Source organism: Ambystoma mexicanum, chromosome 9 (genome assembly GCF_040938575.1).
Source record: "Ambystoma mexicanum isolate Mex_15411 chromosome 9, UKY_AmexF1_1, whole genome shotgun sequence".
Taxonomy (NCBI): Eukaryota; Metazoa; Chordata; class Amphibia; order Caudata; family Ambystomatidae; genus Ambystoma; species Ambystoma mexicanum.
Window position 1 is genome coordinate 695747411 of NC_090931.1, and position 26744 is coordinate 695774154.

Consider the following 26744-nt stretch of genomic DNA (forward strand, 5'->3'; position numbering starts at 1 on the left):
TATTTTACTAGGATTAGCTTAATAAATGATGAATTGTTTGTATATTGGTTTTATATGGACTCTACTGTCATAGGTTTCCATATTCAGAAAAAAAAGTTGGTTTCAAAGATGAATTGATTGATTGAATTACAACTTTCCATCATGACTTTAACAGGAAACATCGGTAGTGGTCCAATTTCTCACTGTTAGTTTGTCCAAGGCCAGGCGCAAAGATCTTCTAGTGAAATATAAAACAGATTGCTACATGGGTAAGGCCACTTTAAATCACATTACATAATGCTGGGGATTGAGAAATATCAGAACCCTTTCTTTTTGCAAACAACAAATGTTTGAAGGGACAGTCTCAGATTAATTAATCTCACAGGTAGGGCTCCTATTAAGTCACCATGACTAATTTTCCTATTATGCAATTGGCCTGTCAGCATCAATGAGTTTAATTAATGTTATTTATAGAACAGGCAATATTAGAGTCTAGACTCTAGAGCAATAATGAAATTGGACTGATGCTAATGTTGTCATCTGTGTTTACAAGCAATTATACTGTGGCATTGTTGCTTAAAATTGATGTGTGCTATGATTTGTTAAACCAGTAATCTCCTTTGTGTAATGTTTTTTGCTTCAAACAATAACATCTTAAATAAGTAAGCCTAAATGAAATGCACAGAGAGAATAGTCATGTTTCTTTTTTTATTTAAAGTCCATTTAACAGACATGAAACATCATCCGGGTAAGGAAATAGACCCATTTACAATCTAGTGGGTTAAAGGTGCTCTTTTATCTAAAACCCTGAAAGGGTCTACCTGGGGAGCCACTCTACTCTGTCGAGAAATCGTCTCCATTGCCTGCATGACAACATCAACATAATCCGGATTTGGAGTCCTTTTATTTGATAATGTCCGAGAGACAGAGGAACACTAAGGGCCTCATTACGAGTCCGGCGGTAACCGAGGCGGTAAAACCGCCTGGTTGCCACCGGACTCGTATTACCATTCCGCCTCCGTGATTCCCGGAGTTACCAGGGCATTACAACCCCGGTTTTCCAGGAATCACGGAGGCGGAATGGTGTTAATCCCCATTCCCATTGAGTCCTATGGGACTATGGGTCTCAATGGGAATGGGGATCATGGAAACACCGGCAGCATCTCGTAATGCTGCCGGTGTTTCCTCGTCCGCCTGCAGGCCGGGCGGTGTTAAACCCGCCACGTCAAACCTGGTGGGAACATCACCTCCTGCCTGCAGGAGTCGGGATCAGGCGGTCCGGAAATAACGGTGGCGGCGGGTTTACTGCATCGTTATTTCCGGACCGCCTGATTTGTAATGAGGCCCTAAGTTTCCAGAGTAGAGTGCTCCACTAGGTAAGTGGTTTAGGTGCAGTTCAACTGGCATTAGCAGCCACAAAAGGCGTACACTGCCTATTCTTAAATGGACGAATAGAGACACAGAAAATGCCAGCCTTCGAGCTAAATAGGCTCTACTTGCAAGATGAGTGATGATGTGAGCACAGTCATTTCATAACATAAAATTATAAACTACGAAGCAAGATCATCCGATTTAAAACATAAGCACATTCTCATATCTTTGAGGGTTCCTAAGCCCCCACCCCTGAACCTGTTAATCTAAAGCAGTGGTCTGCAACCTACTGGTGTCCAGATGCTATGGACTATTGAGCCTACAATCACTCACTAATCACAATGCTGGCTAGGGCTGATGGGAATTGTAGTCCAAAACAACTGGAGAGCCAAAGGTTGCAGACCCCTGATCAAAAGAGATGCGGGGTAAAGACTGTCAACATTCCCATTCACCGGCAGGCACTGGGATTCCAAATTGAATGGCAACACCAAACAAAACAAAAAAGATCAGAAACATCCAATAACGCTTAAAAAAATAATTACAAAGTATTGCAAAAGGGAAGATTAACAGTGGAAGCAACAATAATTATCAAACATGAGAGCCTTTAATTAAAAATAAATTCAAGTATCATTTTGTAAAGTTCCTCAGACATTTGTCTTTGAATTTTAACGTTGTGCAATACCCATCTTTGCATAGTAAAGAAAACATTTTAAAACTCCAGGTCTATGTTATAGTATTTCTTTTGTTTCTTAACATGCACGTGTTGGTGTATGCATTATATATAGATGTATATTTTGATATATACATATATATTCACACACACACACACACATTATATATATATATATATACGCATATAGTTGTTCATTATTTTCTAATAGAGTGCTCAGACAAAAGAATGACCTACATTTTGTGGGACACATGCAGCATAACAGTATGGCCCATATACTGACTTTACATTTTCCTGTCAAAGATTATCATACAATGCAGCAAAAGTATAGCGGCCGAGAGGGCATTGCAGTTAGTTAATGCTGAGCAATAATTCAGATAATCCCTTTTCATAGCCAGAAAGAAATTGAGCGAGTATACATGTGTTACGGGCTTGGCCAAACCGATTCCGGGTTGGAGTTCCACTATAGCGTGAGCTTTTGAAACTGTAACCAAGATCACGACAGCGCATTATTATGAGACTACGCAAGTCACGGCGTACGGCAGCCATTTTCTTGCAAGCAATGCATACAGCGTGATTACAAAGGCCTCGCCCTGAAGCAGAGCGCAGACTTATTCTGTAAAGCTGAGAATCCCAATCGGAGTGTGGGTGTAAAAAAAGTTTACACCGACACATGCAATTCTATGTACATAACATACTGTAAAGGGACCACTGTGGTCTGGTTGCTAACATTGTATCGCACGCGTACAATGGCGTTGTATGAAATGCAGCAAAGTGTATTTTACACAGGTAGTAATGACACAGCGAAAATCAATTGCAGACAAGCATTTGTCATGATCACATTGTTACTGTGCTCCAGTGCAAACCAAAATGTTCATAGAGTAGCTTAAAACGTAACTGAGAGAGAGTGTGAAGTATGCGATTACATTGGTTAATTTCCAAATGGCAATGCAATGCGAAACAAAACTTCATATTAGGGTATTGCTGCTTCAAATCTGAGATTGGAAGAACCCATCCTGTGGAATTTTACTTTATATAATTTGGAGCAGGTCAGTATTGTATTTTGTTTTTTTATTTACATTCCCTAGGGAAGAGAGGACTGTTTTTGAAAGCTACTACTCTTGAAATGTGGCACTGCATGTAATGAGACTTGGCCAGAAATACAGGATGGAAGCTGGTGAAAAAAACACAAATACAAGACCACACAAATAAAGCAATGTGACAAATGATGTACAAAACTAAACAGAAGACAAGGGAAGCAATGTACTCGAAGAGACATTTCCATCCAACCGAGCATTCAAATGTATAAAAGCATCTCACAAAAAAAAACGTTTATTTTCAACCCTCTTGCTGCTTTTAATTGGCTTATTCAAACTTCAAGTTGCCACGGACTTCCCTATTGCATACCTACTCCAATAATGCCATACAGATGTAGCACACATATATGTACTTGGAAATGACCCTATACTTTATTAGGTCATTGACAGAAGACTGGATTTAAACATGTTCATGTATTTCAGAGGTTTAGGGAATCCACATTAGACCACCTGGTCATTTCGCATCACTGAACTGTAAGAGCCATCCTTGTGCTGGGCGCATGGGACATGCCGAGCGGCATTTTTAAATCAAGATGTCAAAAATGCAGATCCACCCTAATTTAATTGGAAACATAAAGGGCCTGATTCACGGAAGCTTTTTATATTTCTGCAATACCATTGGAAAACGCTCTGTGAATCAGTCACACTGGTGTATTTGGCTCCCTATAGTGCCCTACAAGTGTCATATTGTCCCTAAGAAATGAAACAGTTATCAAAATTAAAATGAACATATGGCAGTAAACTGAATTGAGGATCTTGAGCCAGCAACATGCAGGACTCCATACCACCAAGCGGATCTCTTTGGAACCACATTTCTGCCTGCCGATAAGACACCATCAGGTCGGAAGGCGTGAGAATTTGCAGAATTCCATTCCTGAGAACCGAAAGTTAAATATACAGGTCTTGGGAAGCACCATCTAAAATGACTGTAGAATATGAAAAAGTGGTGATCAGCAATATGTTTGGAAGAGAGTAGAACTATAGGTCGCTGTTGAATGACAAGCCCAGTGAGAGTAGATGGTGAGCTAAGAAACTGTAACCTGGTTATATTCTGTGACTGGGAAAGATGGATCCAAGAAGGACAGTTCCTTTTGGTACTGAGGTCTGCAGGAACTGTTCAACCTTTATGCAGCACAGTATCTGAGAATGATTAGGGTGCTTCCTTCTTAAGAATTAGTATTTCCTGAACTGTAAGTACTCGTTGGGTAGCCTAAAAAAATAATCCAGAATCTCCCTTTGAATATATAGGGCTTGAACATCTTTAATATTTTTCTTGTTGTTTATCTTATTTTGGTCATTGTTAATTCTGTTAATAAATTCAAATTAAGGATCTTACATTATCCTTCTAGAAAGGCGCTACAACCATGGTTCCCTAGGGAGAGAGATACTGATTAGGGACATTGGAGTTCTTTCTGTGATGTGTTTTCTTGTGTCAAGATGAGTGAAAGCAAAAAGATGTGTTCCTTTTTTTGAGGAACATAGGCTTAAACTGAGAAAAGGGGTGTGCACATACTTGAAGGGATCCTCTGATGTGGGGGTCCATTAAGTATCATACAGACATTTTCAGCAGCCTTTCCTTGTATAATGTATGTTTTTTTAAAGTATACCTTACTACACCTTCAACTATGCCAGGTGTCACTTAGTGGGATGCCCCCCAAGATGAAGTGGAGACCACCTGCTGACATGCCAATTCACTTAATTTGAACTTTTTAATGCAAGTGATGCACATCTTTGTCCAACGTTGTGTACCAGAGTAGAAGGGTATTTCCAATTTCTCTTCACTGAATAGTATTTTTAAAGCAGTATGTCTGCAAATATTCTTTTACATTTTTACTAATTCTGGGCCCAAATAGTCAACATGCTAGTGGGTCCATGTCGTTTTTTAATTTAGTTAAATTGCATTTGAAAGTTTTTTTTCCTCAATAGTTACACTTGTTAGTATTCTTTTAGACAACTATGTGGTAAATCTTCTGCTGAGAATGAACACAAGCTCAAATATCTGGTATTGATTGCTGAATGAACTGTAAGTCACTCTGGAGGATCTTAATCAGGTTTTAGCTCTCTGTGCCGTACCAGAAGAAAACATTTGCAAATCAGTCTGAACTGTCTCAAAAGGGGAGTTCGCTGTCACACTCCCAGATTCCTCTCACCGCTGAGTGCTGCACCTATTTTGCCTTCATCTCACGTGTTTCCCTCCCGCAGTGCTTCTCTTCACCCACAATGAATATGCATATAGTTTTTACCCTTCCCCCTTTTTTTTGCTACTCTTCGGTCTCAGCACAAACCCAATGCTCGTGTCTTTCTAACCACTTCTCTTAACCCAAAACTTGTGTACGCTTCCCGCCCGCCTGTGGGGCAGCATGCAACCTCATGATGCCCCTCCTTTTCTCATCAGGCTAAGTTCCAACTAAGATAAAGATATAGGTATATAGACTTTTTTTTCGGTTTGTCTGTTTTATGGATTCAGCCTGTTCCGAATAATCTTATTAACACCAACACACATAAGGATATAGAGGGGACTCATTGCCTCTGGGAGATGATTTGTGTGCCAAAAGATGCAAACATGTGTCTCCTATGCCGAAGAATATTGTCAACGGATACTGTGTAAAATGAACTCATGGTTTTTTCTCTGAAGTAATGCTTTTCTATTTAAAATGTTTTTGTGCACAAACTCATTCCTAAAGATAATACTTAGGCAAACATGTATAAAGTGAGTACTAAGCAAAAGAAACAGAAGTTTTTATATCCCTTTGACCAACAAATGGACTGAGTGAATGATTGGACTGCTCTGGTTTTATTTGTCAGTTGTGGCCATTACCAGGATTATAGGTTTATACTGTGATAAAAACAACATTTACAAATGTTCATATCAGGGATTGGTGTATAATAGTGTGGACGTCTAACATCCAATTTGAGAGTCAGTCCTTCACAGTGCACAACAGGCTTGTTTTGGCCCCAGATTTTCCCAGTGACACACATAAATCGCTTGATCTTTGATCAAGTTTTGATAGACAAACAGGACATCTGATGTATAAATATGTTTACCCAAGGTAGCATATGATACTTTGCATACATTTAGCACTATCATTATATTTTATTTAGATTCTGCAAAAGGTGAGATCGGAGGCAATCATTGCTTCTTGTGTAAAAATAAGGGATGTCTCATGATTGATCAACCCGTTCAGTGTATGTTGTTGTTATTTGGAAGACGTCTAATCTCTCGACCTTGAATTCTTTTGCAAGGTCGTGAATTACAGGAGATGCTGGAGGAGAAACACTGAACCCTTAGCCAGGGGTGTTGCTAGGTCTAGAAAAGACCCGGGCTACGCTAATGTCAGGACTGTCGGGACTCAGGTCTAGCTAGCCTTTTGGTAGTAGCTCCTGAGATTCTATCCGGGGCTACAACCAAAAGACCAGGGCCTATGGCTCCCTTATCCCTCTCCCCCCTAGCAACGCCTCTGCCCTTAGCAATATTGACTCACATTCAGAGTTTGGGGTCCAAAACAGAACCTGAGAAAGGAGCACACCAGCAATACTGTTCGTCCCAGCAAGAAGGCAGTGAGTGTCCAACCAAAACACCTTCCCAGAGACGGACCGGCCATTGCTTTTGCTCCCGCCAAAACCAAACATGTTGAAAAGAAAAACTAATTTGATAATGCCAGCTGTGTTTGTCTTACCCATATTCCATACCTGCTGATAAAGCACACCAAGGGTTAAACCGTAAAATTAATACTTGGCTTGTTTGCAGAAATCCCTGTTCAATTTCTTACGTTTGGCTGCCAACCAACAGATGGCCCAGAATGCAAGGACTTTGCGTGTCCCAATGCAAACTAGGCCATACATTTATACATCCTTCATGAAAATGGGACCAGGTTTTGGGACATATGTATGCCCTGAGCGCAATCAATGAGTTACAATTGAAACAAATAAGTACATTCTGTGCTTGATTGTTTCAGCCGGTGTAGCTAGCAATGCATTATGGGCTCTGATCCTTTGAATTTCTCTATGGGCCAGGGTTATCTTTGGGACTCAAGTGGAGATACAGTAAATATAGAGTGTTATCAAAGCTATAAATATTTTTAATGTTTTCTGTTGAAGAATAATTGGATCACTAGCATTGAGACCCAAGTGAAGCTTGACCTAAATGTACAACCTCACATAAGACTTCCATTTGTCATGGGGGCAAAATGGTGATCGCATCTGAATGTCACATAACGGCATGTGGAAAAACTCCATTGGGGAAAGTATAAGTCAGTAGTATGAGTTGAGCTCCAACTGATGACAAGATGTTTGCACTGTGTCGAGATGAGTAACTATGCAATATACAAATACCTAGTGTGGCTCAACCAATTCCCCAAACAATTATGAAAATATGTGAGTCACTAAGGGTCTGATTTAAAAAGCCTTTTTCCGTGGGGATTTTCCCGTTCAAAAGTGCTTTTGTAAATCAAACACTAAGCAGGAAAATGGATTAAAAAAAGCATCTGCCCATTTCAAGCTTTCAGCATTTCTCTACAGAAAGTTTAAGGCTTACTTAAGCTTGTTTCTCATACATTTAAGAGACTCGGGAGGCAGGCAATGGGTAAATAACGCATAGGATATGTAGAAGAGAGTTATGCACATAGAATATAGCTAGGAAAAAGAAGGTGTGGAGTGCAAACAAGAAAGAATGAAGACAATACACAATGGATTAAAATGCAATAAATAAAGGTCACAAAAATGAGCACTACAGGGAAAATAACGCAAACAGATAAAAAAAATAGATAAAGAAATAGTGACTAATATTGACAGAAAGAAAGCTAGCTTGAAAGGATGAAAGGAAGAAAGAAAGAAAGACAGGAAGAAAGAAAGAAAGAAAGAAAGAAACAAAGAAAGAGAGAAAGGAAGAGAGAAAGAAAGAAAGAGAGAGAGAGAAACAGAGAAAGCGAGAAGGAGAGAGCGAGAGAGAGAGAAAGAGAGAAAGAGCGAAAGAGAGAAAGAAAGAAAGAGCAGCAAAAGTAAACAATGAAGAATGAAACAATGAAAGAAGAAAAGGTTAGAAGTGTGCAAGAAAAATGAGCAAGTGTATTTCCTTTTGTGTAATAAAATAAGGAAAAACGATTTTCAGAAAATTAACAAGCAACATATTAGAGCTTGGCACTTTAGTGATAATTTGCAGGTGTGTCTCAGTTCGTACATTATATACAGAGAGTCAGCATTAGCAGAGAACTAATTCAAAACATACCTATAATTACATACATATGCATTTACATTAATATGTATATATGTATATTTACATATATATATATATAATATTTATAAATGGGAAGGGGATTTTCTTTTGGTTTCAAGCATACACTTTGCAGCTCACACTTGCGTTGTGCCAGAACTCCCTGTAGACGCATGCTATACAGTCTCTGTGTGCAAGCCCAGAGCACCAGCTATACAACATGCGAGAAAATCAGTGGAGGCGGAGCCCCGATGACCAAATCGAAGTGCCGCGTGCATAACGTACAGTGCACATGGAATGTCTCAGCATGATATCCTTCCACCGGTAACAGTGATGTGTCAGAGTCTGAAGCTTGCGTGAGGACCACCCCATCGAACCTGTATTTCGCCAACACCACCCTCTTACTGAGACCCATAACAGCTGCAATGCAATAAGACGCTTTGTGCCTGAAGGTTCTCCGGGATAGGCAATGCAATTCTATTGGATGCTGGATCCTTGGTGGACTGGCTCACCCCCATAGGAGGTGGAAGAAGGGACAACGCCATATTGGAAGTAGAGTGCTTGTCACATCTGGGCAAAGTTTCTAGCTACCCGGCAGTATAAAACACTGTTGCAGCACCAACACAGTAGCCCAAGTTAAATCTTCTTCTTCATCTCGTGTGACTTTGTTGAGTGTTCTCAGGCTGTCATTGTGAGCTTTTTCATTATAATTTCTGCCATGCTGCTTAAACTCATGGGTTTATTTTCAAAAGTTGTTTTTCATGCCATTGATTTTTCTCAGTGAGAAAAAGTTGCCATGCGAATCCGTCTTGGAAGGTGTTGAGCCCCAAATGTATGGAAAAAACAGCTCCTGTTGTTTTAATGTTTATTTTAGTTGAATGGTTTATTGCGCGTGATTGCTTTTCTCCCTAGTTTAAAAATAAGTGTTTTAGGCTGAAACTGTACTATGCGTAACATTTGCATTATTTCAATATTTTGTTATTTTCATGAAGGTAGAGGGTGAGCACATATGAACCTATCTCCAAAAAGGACAGTGTTCTCTCGCCCTCCAGCCAACCTTGACACCCCAAGTAAAGGTCCATGGTCACCAGCACAGGTGTTGTTAATCTCAGCAGAGCCAGTGGTTCTTGTGCAGACTGCAGCGTCGAAGGCCTCCGACCTGGAATCCACAAAGGATAAGGACCACGTTGTTCCTGATCTGATGGCATCAAATTCCTGACTGGCTTGGGTCGTATCTTCTCTTTTTGACATTTCTTCCAGTGCGCGTCAAAAGCAGATCAAAAGAAGACAAAAACACAAAACATTAGTCATGCAATAATGGCATATATGTTGTGCCTAGCCCATAGTTAAGTAATCAGCTCACCTTGAGGCAGACTCTTACCACCCATTTTGGGAGGTCAAGAAAACTACAGCACTCATTTGATGTGGAATAGATTTGGGCATGAGATGGATTACAGTGTTGAGGTCTTTCATCACTGGGTCAAATACAGATGTAAAAATGTACTATGACGGAAACACGTACAAATCAATGTCAATGTGTATCCTAGAGTATATCATGGGTGTCCGGGACTACAAACTGATCAGTGAGGAACATTTAGGTGCACAGTGGCAACTTCTCAGTATGCTCCATTCCTACTCAGGAGGACACTGAGCAGAAGAGCAGCCGACATATTATGCAAAGGCACCAGCTGTATGCAACTTCTGCGACATTTAATGACCTTTAAATGGTCACAGGGACTTCTTTTTGCTCGTTTTGTTCTCCTATTGGGTCGCTCTAATCTCAACGATTGGCTCTTAAGATGAAACCCCTATTAGAAGATTGAATAAATATTTAAAGGTCAGAGACTTGCGAATACTGGCCTTGGGTTTCATTACCTGAAGGTAAAAAAAAAAACTGGACAAATGTGAAAAGGGTAAAACTATCAGACCATTCAGATTATCAGCAAAGGCCCTTAGGGTGTGAGGCCCAAGGATCAGAGTGTTTGTATAATTCGATTGTCAATGGACAAGATGCATATCTTTGGAAAATCATGATTGGTATTAGTTGTTTAAGGAAAACACTTGGTGGTAGAATGTCTGCCTCAGTTGCGCGCCCTTACCATACTATGGAACAGGGCACACCTCATTCTTAATAACTCTGTGATACACAGCATATACTGAGACAGTAACCTCCAAGAGGACTGGACAGAAATGTACTCTTCACACAATCAGTGGCGTTTAACAATGCTTACATGTAGCTTTAACAAAATGTATGTTTGTACTGGTCCAATAGGACAAATCAACTCTAGTCTACAATATGGAAGTCGAAATGGTGTAACACTGTCCAGTCGCCTTGCATGTTGTGAGCCTATACCAATATATAGCAAGACAGTACAAGGCAACAACAAGAGTTAAGTGCAACCTCCCCGAAATCTGGCCTTATGTGGGGCATCAAGCAAGGGGCTCATGCAGTTAATTGTAACACTGGGCATGTGCACCACTACTGCCACCAGGTTGGCATGCAAAAAAAAACACATAACAAGAATTTGAAAGTTCCCTGAAATATGCATTTAGTGAACAATAACCCTGTATGTGCTCCCCTCTTAAGACCGCGAAGGCCTTAGCCCGGTCTAATATATCATTCATGAGAACATGGCAATTGGCTGGAGTGACACAAGCTGACCAAGTAGCCACGTGCAAAATGACTTCACAGAATCACCTGGGAACATCTCTGATCCTGAGACAGTGCTACCATTGCCGTGGCCTCCTCGTGCCCTATCAGGATTTTGCCACGCGCACACCACCACTAATTAGAAAGCTGTGCGGATTGGAATCCACGGGTGTCATTTAGCTCAGCACCTGTTGCCTGACCTCAAGCTCCAGCAGACCACACCTCATTGATTAAGCCTACTACTGTATTGCGAATCCTAGGACTCCACTTGCAAAACCCTAGAATTCGAGCTTGGTATATCGAGATTGCCCCCAAAACGGAGGGGGGCGCCAGGGTAAGTGAAAATCATTATGGGGACACAGAGGTGGGCAATGGGGGTATAGGTTAAACAGGCGTATGGATGACCCCAAAACAACCACAAAAAGCGAGAAAATCACGATTCAGCAGGCCGGGAATTTGTGGGCAAATGAAACAACACAGATCGAATATTTGAGAACCCTGGATAGCAATATGCAAAAGTGTCAGTGTTTACTTATAGTCCATACAAGAACAAGACTGGACAGGTGTCTGGCTTTTTGATGAATGTAGTCTATGCTCCAAAAGTGCAGAACGAAGAAAACAGAGCGAGGCATCCCTCCAGGTCCTTGCAGAATACATGTGTTTTGTGCTGGAGGTGTGTCTCGCGCACACACCACAAAGCAAACTATTAATATTGGGGAAAATTCCTCTCTTACGTTGTATGATGCTATTATGTTTTAATACTGACTTGAAATGTGATGGATGGCTCCTGTTTTTATTGCAAAAAAAGGTTTGTAATAAATCAAATGTTGCAAAATAAAAAAATAAATAAAAACAAAAAAAATATTTTTGGGTAGGGGTGTGGGCACAATTCATATTTATTGACTTTCTGCGAAATGGTAAAATCCTGAATTTATTTTCAAAGTACACATCCGGTGAAATCGCTTGATATAAAACCGTTAACAACCAATTAATAGGATGTGTGTCAGTAAAGCACGAGATTTCACTGAGTTTGCAGATAAAAACAAAAGATTTTTTAGAAACAAATAAGATTTTTTACTTAAGGCCTGATTCATAGAAGTGTTTTATAATGGCACAATCCCATAGGAAACCGCTTTGTGAATCAGGCCCTTAGTTTGATGAGAGGAAATCCTGCAAAAATGTAACCTGCTGGATAATTTATCAACACAATAAAGTAAAAACTCCAGCGTTGAGACGGTCAGTTAACCTTTTATAAGGTGCTTAACACCGGAGACCAGTCTCTGAGTGCTGAACTGGGTTTTGAACCTGTGTTGCTCTGCATTTTCAAGACAAATACATGGCCTCTGAGCTATCCTCCCGGATAAATTGCAGCAGCCTAAAATAAATATTTTCACATAGGTTTGTGACGTGTTATGCAAGGCAAGTGGACTTCATTCTTCACGCTTGCCAACAGGACCGCATGGCCTCAATCACGACCGCTCTTCCCAATATTCCCAATATTATATCTTGAGATGATGGACAGCTTTAAGCCAATTGAATGATGCAATGTAACAGATATAAAACTGGATTTTTTCCCCAGATGGGAAGGCTATGGAAAGAATTATGGATGCCACCCAAGATTAAATAGTAGCCAATGACTATCTCCAAGTAGAAACAGCAAACTTTTTTTTTAATGAAAGTCAAATGTCATCTAACCAGCTGCTACTTTCCAAACATGTCATGTCAGACCGGCCCATCATACCTCCAAGAGAAGATTACACCCTACCACCCATCACGCACCCTGTGGTCAAGCACTGCCCTCTTACTAGTGATTCCAGCCTCCAATTCAGCCAGGATTGGACAGTCCGCCTACTCAACCTTGGCTCCAACTCTGTGGAACTCACACCCTCAGCACATTCGACACAACCATGACTACATGGCCTTCCGCAAAGCTCTACACCTAATAACCTGGCTCTTTCCGTGAACCTTGATTAGGACCATCTAAGGCCGTTGAAACCCACCACCACTATGGACCATGACTTCAATGACATCACATTGGAAAGTAATTGTAGCCTGCGGACAAATGTTTTGGAGATACCGAGCGAAGAGTCCACAGAAAGCAACCAATAAGCCACCAAGACAGAATTAGGAAATGGATACCACAGATGGCAACCTTAGCATCCTGCAGGCTCTAGGATATGTAACTGCTGACTCTCTGCTTCCCGAGTCTCCTACACAGCCTAGCAGCCTCTCGCGCCATCAAGTTGATAATACCCTTTAGCTCCATATCTTGCCCCAACAACATACCTAAGATACAATCCCACCTATGTGCCAAAACGCCCAGACTCTTCTGTCCAGCCTGTCCTTTAGTGTCACTGCCTCGATGTTACAAGGTTTGTGCGAGATACCTCCTGTAATACAACCAAATATCCTGCCTAGACCTACCCTGCAACCCACCATAAACCACAACCAGAGACTGGGAAAATGGGCTTGGTGTGACTACAATGGTGCGAAATACCTCCTGTCCTATTACCAAATATCCTGCTTAATCCTACCCTGCAACGCACATAAACCACAATCAGTGACTCAGAAAACAGGCTCCTGAGATGCATCGTGCTGAGCCTAAGAATAATGACCCTCTGACCGAGTAAACATATCTTTCTCCGCTCCAAGCTGTGAATCTACCTCAGAGTGCAGCTACCGCAAAACACAAAGATGTCCACTACGAGCTCATACAGATCCAGAATATAATCCTGGAACAGTGGGCTCATAAGAATAAACCATCCACTCCAGACACTCACCTCTCCTTCCACTATGCTTACTCTCTACTTTACACCAACACACAATAGAGTGCAGCTACACCCCTCGGCCTAGCTGCTCACATAGGAACAATACTCCATGAACACAGCAACATCCTGCTAGAACTCAGCTATACCCCACAAATAAATCGGCCTAGCTGCACACATGAACATCCTACACATGCCTAATGCCACCAGAATAGAGTCTCAGAGACCAACCACCTGACTGCACACATTCAACTGATCTCTCACTACCACTGCAACTAGTGTTAGGATGCAGCTACCATCAGGCAAATCACATTAGCTGCACAAATATTGAGCGCAACCAAGCACCCTATACTACCCTACTCTCTCGACTGGCCTGGACTACGGTCCCCAAAAGCGTTCAACGCACAACCCACAAGCTTTGAGATCATACCAATGATATATAGGGCGCTATATAAAAGCTAAATAACAATAACAACATGATGAAGGATCTGCGCATAGTGCAATAGCATAATAAAGGTTGAAGGAAATAGTCAGCCCAGCATAATAATCCTAAAACGATAGAGAGATGATAAAACAGGTGACCCTCTACGAGCGGTCATGCTCAAATCAAATTCCTAGCAAACATCTGCATCTGTCTCCTGGGGCCGCCGCACCTCCTCCAACATTCCCTTGGACTATGGTGTCCCCCAAGGCTCTGTACTCGGCCCTTTTCTTTTCTCACTGTATAAATCCCTTCTTGCCCCCGTTATCTCTTCTTTCGGCATCTCTCACCATTTCTACGCAGATGTCACCCAACTTTTACTGTCCTTCTCTTCCTTCACTCCCAACCTCCATCTTACTATATCTTCCTGCCCTATGGCTATCAAAAATTGGATGTCATCCCTCTTTCTCTCCCTCAACACCGACAAGACTGAAGTCCTTTTCTTTCCTTCTAACACACTTTCCTTCACCCCCCCTTTCATCCACTTTCCTCCTTCCAATCTCCCCATCTCTACTCATGCTCGCAATTTAGGTCCCCACTTTGACTCCTCCCTCTCCTTTTCCCACCATATTTCTCTCACCTCTCGAGCCTGTCGTCACCATCTCTTCAATATTTGCAAGATCCGCTCCTCCCTCACCTTCCTTGCCTCTAAACTCTTAATCTCCTCCCTCATCTTCTCCAGTATCTTCTAGTGCTCTTCTCTCCTTTTTGGACTCCCTGCCTCTCGCCTAGCCCCCTCAAATCCCTCTACCACTCCTCAATCCGTACTCTTTGTCTCCTTGGTCCTTGCGATTCCATTTCCTCCTCACTCTCTCACCTTGGCTGGCTTCCCTTTCACTCCCAACTTAAATTCCAATTCCCCCGTCTGGTTTTCAAATCTCTCCATGACCTTGCTCCCCCCTATCTCTCTTCTCTCCTTTTACTTTAAACTCCCTCCCGTTCTCTCCACTCTGCTGATCTCTTCTTACTCACCGTCCCCCCGTCCCCATGCGCCTCTTCACGCTTCCGTTCCTTCCAGCTCCTGGACCCCCTACATTGGAACTCTTTACCTCTCTCAATCCGCTCAATCCCCACCTACATTTCCTTCCGCACTTTCTTGAAATCTCTTCTTCTCCACTCCCCCCTGACCTCCTTCCCTACCATCACTCCTCCCCCACTTCCCTATTCTCCCTCCTATCTCTTCCTGCCCCCTTCCCTTTTTCCCTCCTCCTACCCCCTTGGAAATTTGAATCTGAAAATTGTTATTTCATCTTCACTTGATTACCTCCTCTCTCCCTTCCTCCTCACCCTTCCCCTCACCCTCTGCCATCTAGGTAAATTGTTCTACATATTGTTTCATTCGTTTGTTTCATGACTGTAAATATGCTTCTTTCATTATTCTTGTATCTTGTTGTTATATTGTAAAGCGCTTTGGATTAAAGCGCGATATAAACCTAATAAACATAAACGTAAACATTATTGGTCATCTTTACGATAGGTCAAAGTAAACCAAATTAGCACCCTTCCTCTAAGGATCACCTTTCTGCACAGCTAATCAGGATCAAGGATTCAGAGCAAATTCAGGGACTGTCAGACGGTATATGTTCAGACTCCCCTTTCCAGCCCGTCAACCCCATAGTGAGAACCCCAGCTGCCTTCACACTGGCTCCCAATACCCACCCCCACCTAACCATCCTGAGTCATCTTATACTCTGTGTGCTGGTCTGGCAGCTCCCCTGCTGCCGTTCACCTTTCGGAGGACTAGTACATCGGCCTTCCATTGCTCCTTGTGGGTAATGACCCTGCTTTTGCAGTCACTCACTCTGCTCAGCCGACGCAGTGTCACCCTGTGAGGTCAGGTTATCATAGCTGCTGCATGCCGTGGGAACGTTACAGTTATCCTTTTGGGCTACCATTCCCAGGTATTGGGTGCACCAGATCACCCTCCTGAACACAGTTGCTTTGCTTGGGATGTTTAGTCGGGTTTTCCATGCACCCTAAGCAGTTGATAAGGCACATGGGAGGCATTTTGTACTTCCTCTAAACCAATCAGAATGTTTGTAACGCAGTCAATGTTCAAGCAATATTGCTCTGAGCCATGGGGAATGTGAGATATTATGATCCTGCAAGCCCTAGGGTAATAAGGAGAGTGTTGGGTTCAAAATATCCCGTATTACCCAGTGGATCAGAGGCAATAATTCTATCAACACCCAGCGATGACAGCTGACGCTTTGGGCACAATGGAAATAAAAATAAACAAGACCATTTTATGTGGATTAGGGCAGAAAGCAGTTTTCAATTTCATCAGATGGAGAAGCTGGGTTCAGGAGCATCAGGGATCATGGGAGAAGTTAGCACCCAGGATCAAGGCAAGAACCTGAGTGGGGGTGCTAACCTGCTTTGAATACTGGGGCGGCTGAAGAAAGCATGCTACAAATGGCGAGACACTGGTCGTAGGAGAGAGAGAGGCAGAGGCGTTGCTAGGGGGGAGTCAGGGGGCTATAGCCCCAGGTCCTTTGGTTCTAGCCCCATATAGAAGCTCAGGGTCTACAATCAAAGGGCTAGCTAGCCCCGACACCGGCACCTCTCCTCTCCTTCTCTCTCAGTGTACTGCGGCTCATGCTGTGTCTCCATGGCAATGCAGCACCCAAAACTCAATAGAACCCTGCATTCTCCATCCCCTCAAATGGGTGCTAATGCCTTAGCAACTTCGCATGGAAATATTCCCAGTCAATAGGGACGTCAGCAATTTGTCCTTAATGCATTCGCTTCACTCAGGAAGTTAAGTCAAGCATTCCCGGACCCCTAATGACCTCCCCGTGCATGCGCTAAGCTTAAATTATTGAACTCATTCTGAAACTGAATACCCTGTGCTTTTTTTTTATATTACCGCCAAGGGTTGACAGCCTTGGACTGAAGACCTCAGGAGTGTTTATTATCCTTGGGAATAAGGCCTTTCTCCAACCTAGTACCCTGTTCTTCACATCAGACAATAACCCGTTGGCATGCCTCACGCAGGGATAATAATCAATCCCTCAGACTGAAATTTCTACCGATAGGCGGGTCAGACACATTGCTGGTATCATCTTTAAATAGAATTTCAAGTGAAACCTAATGTTGCCCTCACAATTGCGATGGCCGAAATGACCGACTTTTTTTTTTAAACGCCCCTTAACACCACATATATATGCGGGGGGGGAATTGTATATTATATAATTATGGGGTGCTGGCGGGGGTCCCCCCCTGCATAACTATGTGGTGTAAAGGGGGTTTAATTAAAAATAAATCATGTGGTCGCAGTGATCACATAGATCCAATTTTAGCTATTACAAGATGTCACTGCTCTTATATGAGCCCAGGAATGAAGTTGATCAATTGTTAGCTATTTAGGTTAACATAGCCATGAAGATTGTCTGGCCGTGCTGAATCAGCCTTTCAGCCTTCTGAGGTTCATAGATTGGGAACCATTAAAATGGGTATTTATGACACCTTCTATCACAGTGCTTAGAAGTGGGAGGAATCTGATTTTTTATGTTTATGTTTATTCACTTGTAGAACACTCACTGCATAACTTAATTTGTTCTTTGGTGCTTTTTTTTAGATTCCAGCGGTGGACCCACTTATGTGTCTTGTTGGAACAGATGGGTGTCCTGAGTTTTGTCCTGAAAGACCTCAGGTTGGGGGCGAGTCCTATTTCTTCTTGAAGATTATGCCAGAGAGAGGGAGTGATTGCAATAAACTGACCATCTCCTCAGGTCCTGCGTGCCACTACTGTGAATATCAGGCAGTTGCCCTTTGCGCTGAGTAGGGCTCTGCACGGCAAGTATCGAGAGCTCTTTTCTTGTTGGTTGGATGTTGCAGGGCCTTCCAAGCATTCACTTAAAATCTGAAATCCAATGTATGCTTCTGGGGTGGTTGGTTGCTGGGTGGCATTTCCTTAAGATGAAGATGAGCACACCTGCTGCATGCTGTAATTTGTGTAGCCTGTTAATATGATAGGTGTGCTGCCTGCAATGATGGATATCTACTTTTGGACAATTCGCCAGTGTGAATAGCAAGAGTTCTGTACTCCAGCTGCAAGAGTGAGGAGAAACTGTGGACTAAGGAGGTCCTTAACTACTGCTCACTCCTAATGCATTTAAAGCAGATGCATAGTGATCGATGTGCCCGATCGCTGCATTAGTGCCACATGATGCCTCTACTTGGCGGTGGTAGAGAAGCAGCGATGCAGTGCGTGAAACTGTGTGGGTGGAGTATTTTTTAGGGATTAGAGAAAAGTCAGAAGGGCTGAAGTCCAAAGAAGGGGACTTCTGAGCCAATGCCCATAGTAACATGAGAGTTAAATTCAGTCCTGCACTCCCTAAAGAAAAACTCACCTGCTAGTTACCCTGAAGGCAGGTGGCAACACGATAATGTCCTACTTATTCACACCACTTTACCCCCATCATTCATAATCCAGTGGTGATTCCGGCAGACTAAGTGGTGGTGACGGTAAATGATTTTATTAGAAATTGTACAGAATTACTGCAATATTACCACCAAACTAATAATGAGGCTCAAAGTGATGTTCAATTGCTCTGAGAGATAGCAAAAGAATACTTGACAGAATGGCTGCCATCATGCAAATATATGGCCCACACAGCTCCCTTCTCCTGAAAGCGTTGAATGGCTGAGAGCATGGGCGTAATATTAGGGGGGGGACAAGGGTGTTTGTCCCCCTCAACTTTAGTGACACACCATTGTGTCCCCATTCATTTGGCAGGGGCACCTTTCCTTTAGATGTCATGTCCCCCCAAACATTTTCAGCAAAGTTTCTCCACTGGCTGAGAGCAACTCTAATGAGATACACGTGTCCACATAGGAAGCTTTCATGAGGGGTTATCACTTGGACAAACAGGACCAGATTTATAGAGTTCTCTCAGTTTACCTGAAGGAAGGATTTCACGTATATGCAGCTAGTTAAAGGCATCACAGTGAAATGTGGCCACACACCTCAATGTAGCATGTGTGCCTCCGATGTCTGTGCCCTTTGTAGGTGCTAAATATTATTTTTGGGCATTTTGAGGTGCAGGCGTCAGCAAGAGTCAGCTGTTGCTTGAATAGTGGCATCAGTGAAAGTCCACTTTATGCACGAGGACAGATAAAAAGTACCCTTTTTACATACATGTGCGCACTCACTAACTCTTCTGGTTATGGCATTAGATATGATTTTAGATTCTCCCCTGAATCTGCTTCTCTAGCAGCTCAATCAACCAGCAGCACCAAGGCTGGCCCTATTTCTTTTGTCGAAAATCGCAGTCAGTTGTATCCCTTCTCCCTTCATTTGAAAATCAGCTCAGATAGATTCTCTGCTCTCATCCCATCATCCTGATGACATGTTGCTTAAGACTTTTCTGATTACTTAAATCTTCAAAATTGAAAGGCAAAACATGGTGGATGAGGGCAGTGCTTTTATAGGTAGTACCACATGAATATCAATTGTTGCCCTAGGGGACGTGATCCCCCCTGCGTTGAATTTGTCCTCGTGTCTTGACCCAATACATCCAGCTATTCATTTAGAACGAGTTTTTGTGCTGACCACAATCATGGGTTCCTAAAATGTCAATGTGAAACCATTAACCCCAGAAATCCTGGGGAATCATTAAGAATACATCTGGGTCTGCCTTGGATGTTTCACTGGAGATGCTATTAGTGGTATTGATGATAGGTGTGCTGCCTGCAAACCCAGTGCTGCCTCTCGAACTCTGCCCCACCCTACCTCTCTCAGAGAATCACCAAACACACGTCTTCCAGATCTGCCAGAGCAATCTATAGCCACCTTATGACCAGCCCACGATTCATGAGCACGAAAGCTGGGGGATCAAGCTTCCCTACCAATGCAGCCTGTCTCTGGGAGGTCTTGCCGCCAGACTTGCAGTCAGAAACATCATGCTGGCCATTCAGAAACAACTCAACACTGTTTCACTGAAACCATTCCTGTTTCCTATGTATCCAATGCTTTCCCTCACACCTGCGTGCCCCCTGCTCTCCTTATCCCTCCAGCCCTTTCCGTCACTAGAGCGGGTATTGCTCACTTTACAAATGCAAAAATAAATAAATAAATTGTCTTGAAGCTCTGTGCAAATAAAGTGAGTCATCAAGCATTGTACAGGGGACTCTATAAGCTGATGGGCATTACTCATTCAAAGACATGCCTACAACATTTCTAGTATAGTGAATGTGCCTTATGTAGTATTCTATGAATGGTTTTATTGCCTATCCTAGAACTCCCACTACACTCCTAATATCATCCGCTGGATTTAGCTCATGGTTAAGTGCTGACACTTGACACGTGAGCCAGGCTGTCTAGATTTGAAAAATATTGCAATCTCGGCTCTCTCATGCAGACTGATAAACTTGTCACTGACTCAGAATCACAGCCTCGTTGGGGCGTAGACAGGGTAGGGCCTGAGTGGGCAAGACCCACACAAAATCTGTAAATGCTCACTCAGCTGCGCTGTGTGGGTATTAACAGATGTTAATGTTACTGCGGTGGGGCCAACTACATTAGCTTCCGGCCCCACTTGTTAGACTATCCTTGCTATGCCATATCTCAACATGTTAATGTCATAAGCCATTCAGGAATTTTGCACTATCCCAATTGCTTTCTGGAGACTGCCATTGTGTGTAATTTGTCAAATATTTTAGCACAATATTTGAAAACAAGTTCTAAAAAAATATGTTTCGATCGGAAAGCATTTTGGTTCAGAAAATATCTTTATTTCACTGCATAAAACGTCTGGCACTTCAGGCCAGAGGCAACTCAGATACTGGCAATGCGGATGAGAGCATTAGGGAGCTCCTTCAAAAAAGGATGCTCTTCCTGTTACATACTTCTGGAACACGGGTGGACAAATGCACCCGATTGTAAATGTTGATCCTGAACCTACACCAAAGAAGCCCTTCTGTCCAAGCAAAGCTCTCTTTACTTGTTGTCCCTTACAAAACATGATTATGCCTAGCACCTAGCATCATACACCAGGACCTCGCCACCAAGAGGGGTGCGGGACCCACTGTTCAATGCTGTTTTTTTACGGTTGTGTAATGGCAACCTCAGATCTTTTAGGTGCACAAACAATACTAACCCACAGACGCGTGCATTTATTTAATAATAAATACAGAGGAATACATTACACCGAAATGCCAACAATACAACAACCAAATGTTGATACAATACACCTAAGAACATGTCCAGATAAACATCCTGCCAATATCGTAATATTAGGAAGAGTCTGCCCACGGTTAAATCAATCTACAGAAATGTCACACTTCAAGAAATATTGATTCTTGTTTCCTATCCAGGTGATAAAACGTAGGTCACTGATAAACCCGTAGCCATTGATGAACCCGTAAGAGTACTTATGGACAAGGTAGGCTATCAGAAATGTTTGTCCGAAAATATGAAATCTTGGTGCTTAATTGCATTCCATGTGAAGAATACATGTGTAGAGGAGCAGGTGGATGTTAGCCATTTTCCTAACTACTGCCCCTTCACCACCGTCATATTGGAACAGTAGGAGAAGAGTTCTATAGGAGGCTCCATGTGTTGTCCCTATACCACATTGAGAGTACAAGAGACAATATGCACTCAGACAACTGTATCAAATGTATCCTTGCACTGAAAGAATGGAAGGATGTCAGCACGCACCATTGGACATAATGGAGTGCTGAGTGAAATCTGATGAGGGCAGAGTGATGTCATGAAGTAGATGTGCAAATATGAAAATACTTAAGCGTGACAATGTAACTGAAAGCAATAAGAGAAACATGTACAAAATAAAAGAGTAATCATGTATGCAAAAGAAGATAAAGTAACTTGCTGATCAATAAGTGTAAATATGCAGTAACACAAGATAGATGAGACATAGATGCTTGCTATAGAGGAATATATAATGTGGCTAGAATGGCCATAATTGGAAGATGTACACTGGCTCATGTTAAGAGTCAATCAAGCTACCTCAGGTACAGATCAAGCCTGCAGAGTCAGGAGACACTGGAAAATAGCTTTGTGTGCAAAATGAAGAGGAGTCTGTGTTGACCTGGGATCAAGGATGTTATTATTAAGGAATAGCTACGAGGCACAAAGGGAGGCAGACGGATAAACCATGTGCAGGAGACATATTTCTTTTAGATTAAAGGAGAAGAAAACATCTGCAAGAGCCAAGTATTGGACAATTAAAAGTGCATAAAGTCTATGCACGATAGAGTGAGGAAGCATCTAGAGGCGAAGAGGAGCAATGACACCCAGCATAATTAATTCAAATAGCAGTAAATAAGAGTTGGCAATAACACATTTGTGGTCAATTCACATGTGATTCAGAAGTTGAAAACAAGGGCTATTCATTGAGCTCTGGATGAGATAGTGATGTGCTTACACTCCCTTGATTGTCCCAGAATAGAGTGCAGGCTACAAGGTCAACTACAGACGGGAAACGTTTGCTCATGGTCGGACTGATGAGAGATGATGGACTAATAGGTGAAGTGGGGAGTAATCTGACATGACTCAAGCACCTGGGTTTCTTTTCAGTTACGTGCTGCTTATTAGCCAAAAGTCCAAGGCTGGGTGAGAATACCAACCAATCAGTGGGTCTATAGGGTAAGCTGCTATGCAATGTTGCATAGACCAATCCACTGCCATTGTGTCCACTATAATCAGCATTCATATATTTAAAGGCAGTTTGAGGCGTGCCCTACAGGTAAGGGACAGCCAATGGTGTACTACCCCTATGTATTCTATACGTAGATATGTTCCCCTAAACAATGCCTCCAATCAAAAGGTTTTACAGTTTGCCACATAGGATGACATCATAGATGATGCATATTGGGTTATAAACCCTCTGTGTAATCAAGTTTGTGTGTGAGTGTGCAAGCATCAGTCTGATGTCTGCCAATTTGCCCTGCATTAATAAATTGAGAATTACGTAGTACCTTGCTATATGCTTTGAGTCCAGTTATTTGGTCTGCGATTTTTATTGGTAATTACATCTAGCACAGGAGACGCTTCAAGGTGCCAGAGCACACGTTCAAAATGAGCATAAAGTACATATAGGCCTATCTCATCCAAATACTGTTGTACTCCTGAAAAGGATCAAAAGACGAGATTGAAGCTTTGTGGATTTATTTGTGAAATCTTTCCAGTGTTGGGTGAAAATAACAAACAGAATCAGAGGTAACTCAACAAAAGTATGTGGTTCTGATAAGTGTTTGAGGCCAACTAACAAGCCCAACTCAACTAGAAGTTGCAAGGACTTTCCTTCAGTTGTGGATTGTCTCAGGGTGCCATTCCCATACAGCTGCTAACGCTCTGGGCTTGCACCTTTGTTAACAATTTTGGTTTTCAAGACTTCCCAGATTCTTTGTCTCGGTTGCCCTTAGTTACAGGGATAAAGGGGTTCTGCACAATTCTCTTCTCTCCCTATGTGTTCGCTAGTCCCTCTAGTTTCTCAGTGGCTGGGCCTACCTCTTTCTTGAGGTCTTGGAGACACTCATGTTATCCGACAGCTGTGCCCTGGTCAGAGGTCATGCCTACTTTCAGATTTCTTGACACGATGCAGATGATGTTGAAAAGATGAGAAGGTGGCCAACTATACTGTTCAAATCTCTCAAATGTGACAACCAAGCTCATAGGCCCAACCCCCTAATCCTTTTCCCATCTTCAGCAAACTCCTGCTTACGAGTCTCCTTCCTTGTCCTTGCCAACAAATTCTATGTTGATCTTTCAATTAATTCTCCCTCCTTCTCCACCTTATGTCAACTGCTCCACACGAGTTTTCCCTTTTTTCCTTCTAAACCCCTGTGGGGATCTGACACCTATCAAGAACCATCTTTGCTGATGTGGGTGCCTCCCATTTTAGTTCCTCTTATCTCCCCTCCTGGTGGTCAAGTCACTCCTCCTTGTATTCACCTCTGGTTGCCTTGTGATGTTCAATTTTGATCTTGCACTGAATTTCAATTTTTGCTACATCCTCGTAGCTACCTTCTGCCACCTCTTGATAATCAATTCCTGTCATCTATTGATGTTTGTAACTCCCCAACCTCCTCCTCTTCACCTTGTGCCTCCTCCTGATATTCACCTATATTCCCCTGATAATCAAATGCTGTCACCTAGTTGTGTTTGCAATTCCACTCCTCTTTGTGTTTTTATTCTACTCCTCCAGAAATTCATCCCTGTTCACCTCTTGACAATCGACTGCTGGTATACAACACTCTTCATCTATCTCCTAGGCCACCACTCTCAAACCACTTGCCTCCGAATTTAATTTGGCTTGCTCCTTCCGCCAACCTCCAGGGCCACTCATTAATTCTTTGGTCCTAGTTTTATCCTAGGCAGTTGGGGTCCTCCTCCTTGGGTTGTGTTTGGGTTATTAGTACATGGCGAGAGACAATCAGATTGTTAGACGCAATCTGATTGGCTCTCTCATGGTCCATACCCCACGCAGAATTCCTCAAATCTTCATCCCCGGTGGGGAGGGGGCTTTTGCAGCCCTTTAGCCAATGAGGAGGCTTGAAATGGGACAATCCCCACTACGAGCGTCCACACGGCTGGAGACTGCCATCCTCCCCGCCGGGGTAGGTGTTTTCTTTCTCCCTCCCCCATTCCTTGCAAACAATCCCCCACAACCTCCCAACCCCACTTACCGTCTTTTTTCCCTTTTTTTTGCTCCCAATGGCCTGTTTTCCCGTCCCTGGCGTGCATTTTTTTTTTTACATTTTTTAATTTTTTTTTTCTGTTTTGAAACGCTGCAGCGTTTTGGAAAAGAAAAAGAATGCTAGTAGTACCCCGGTCTTGCGGGCCGGGGTACTCATAGCAATAAGCCCCTTACCATGGTCAGGTAATGTCCCGGGGCCCTGTAAGGGGCATTACCTGACTCTTTAATGCCCCCGCGGCTCGGGGCTTATTGCTTAAGACTAGGCTTCTGATCCTCCTCCTTGCACCATCTGACTAAAAATGAGCTCAAAGCACTTACCTCCCAATGAAACCTGCCTTACTCAGTCACTGATCATATATAGCTATTTAAATTCTCCCTCTTGGTTGGCCTTTTTGTGACGGTCTGCACCTGTGGATGTGAATTGGTTAGGGGCTTTGACTGGATCTTTCTTATTGCTTCACCTGTATGTTATGTAAGTGTCAAAGCCTGGACCACCATTTTGGAAATCAGTCTCCCTGTCTGTGAAGTTGATGCAGGCTCATACGCTCTACAGTGTTCAGTGGGACTTTGCACTGCCGGTGAGCAAACTAAACGGCTTTTTGAACAGGATGCCGGTTCCCCATGGGAGCTCTCTATGTTCGTAGTGTTGTAATGCTTCGAAATGAAGGTGGCACCTGTCTATGATAGGTGTGCACGGCACTGGCCAGTCACGTATCCACTGTGCCTGTGATGTCTGTGTGACAAGCACATCACATTTCAGTTTCCCTGCGAGCTTGCTTTACGAGTAGCACACAGCATTTCAGTTTCCCTGCATGGTCCGCGTGAGCTTGCTTTACGAGTAGCACACAGCATTTCAGTTTCCCTGCATGGTCCGCGTGGGATTGCTTTACGAGTAGCACACAGCATTTCGGTTTCCCTGCATGGTCCGCGTGGGATTGCTTTACGAGTAGCACACAGCATTTCGGTTTCCCTGCATGGTCCGCGTGGGATTGCTTTACGAGTAGCACACACCATTTCGGTTTCCCTGCATGGTCCGCATGGGATTGCTTTACGAGTAGCACACACCATTTCGGTTTCCCAGCATGGTCCGCGTGAGCTTGCTTTACGAGTAGCACACAGCATTTCGGTTTCCCTGCATGGTCCGCGTGGGCTTGCTTTACGATTAGCACACAGCATTTCAGTTTCCCTGCATGGTCCGCGTGGGCTTGCTTTACGAGTAGCACACAGCATTTCAGTTTCCCTGCATGGTCCGCGTGGGATTGCTTTACGAGTAGCACACAGCATTTCAGTTTCCCTGCATGGGCCGCATGGGCTTGCTTTACGAGTAGCACACAGCATTTCAGTTTCCCTGCATGGTCCGCGTGGGATTGCTTTACGAGTAGCACACAGCATTTCAGTTTCCCTGCATGGTCCGCGTGGGATTGCTTTACGATTAGCACAAAGCATTTCAGTTTGGTGCTGATGATTCAGCAGCTCTGCACTCTCAAATTCGGAGAGATCTCATTATTTGGTTGGAGGTCCTCTTTCACTTCCAAAGATCCCCTCCCATAAAGGCACAATCTCAATTATTTTTTTAGCTTCCTGAAGAGAGGTGACACTTTTTGTTGTATAGAGTGAGACTTTAAATGACAGATTTCAATTGGTTTCACTTCCCCAAAGGTAACACCAAGTGATGTTCCTCTGCCATGGCACAGGGACCAATCTAGACCCATCCTGGGCCCATTATCCAGTAACTCGGGGAGGCATTCGGCCCATTTCGTCACCCTGCTAGGTGTCTGCAGACTTTGCCACAGTGCTAATATTCGCTTACAATGAGCTTCCCTCTCACCTGATGCCACAAAAAGTGCCTCGTTAA

General features: G+C 43.0%; 1 protein-coding gene across 4 annotated transcripts in view; it reads right to left on the minus strand.

Annotated features, from left to right (window-relative positions):
• Positions 1 to 673: 673 nt before the first annotated feature.
• ADAM23 (ADAM metallopeptidase domain 23) overlaps positions 674 to 26744 on the minus strand; it is a 742840-nt gene continuing 716769 nt past the window's right edge. For 2 of the 4 annotated variants that reach the window (XM_069615576.1, XM_069615575.1), the window contains exon 26: positions 9398 to 9579. In XM_069615576.1, the coding sequence (XP_069471677.1) occupies positions 9534 to 9579 (46 nt within the window). In that variant the 3' untranslated portion in view covers positions 9398 to 9533. Of the gene's footprint in view, positions 9580 to 26744 lie in introns of all 4 variants that reach the window. The other 2 variants (XM_069615574.1, XM_069615577.1) reach the window with 2 other exon arrangements.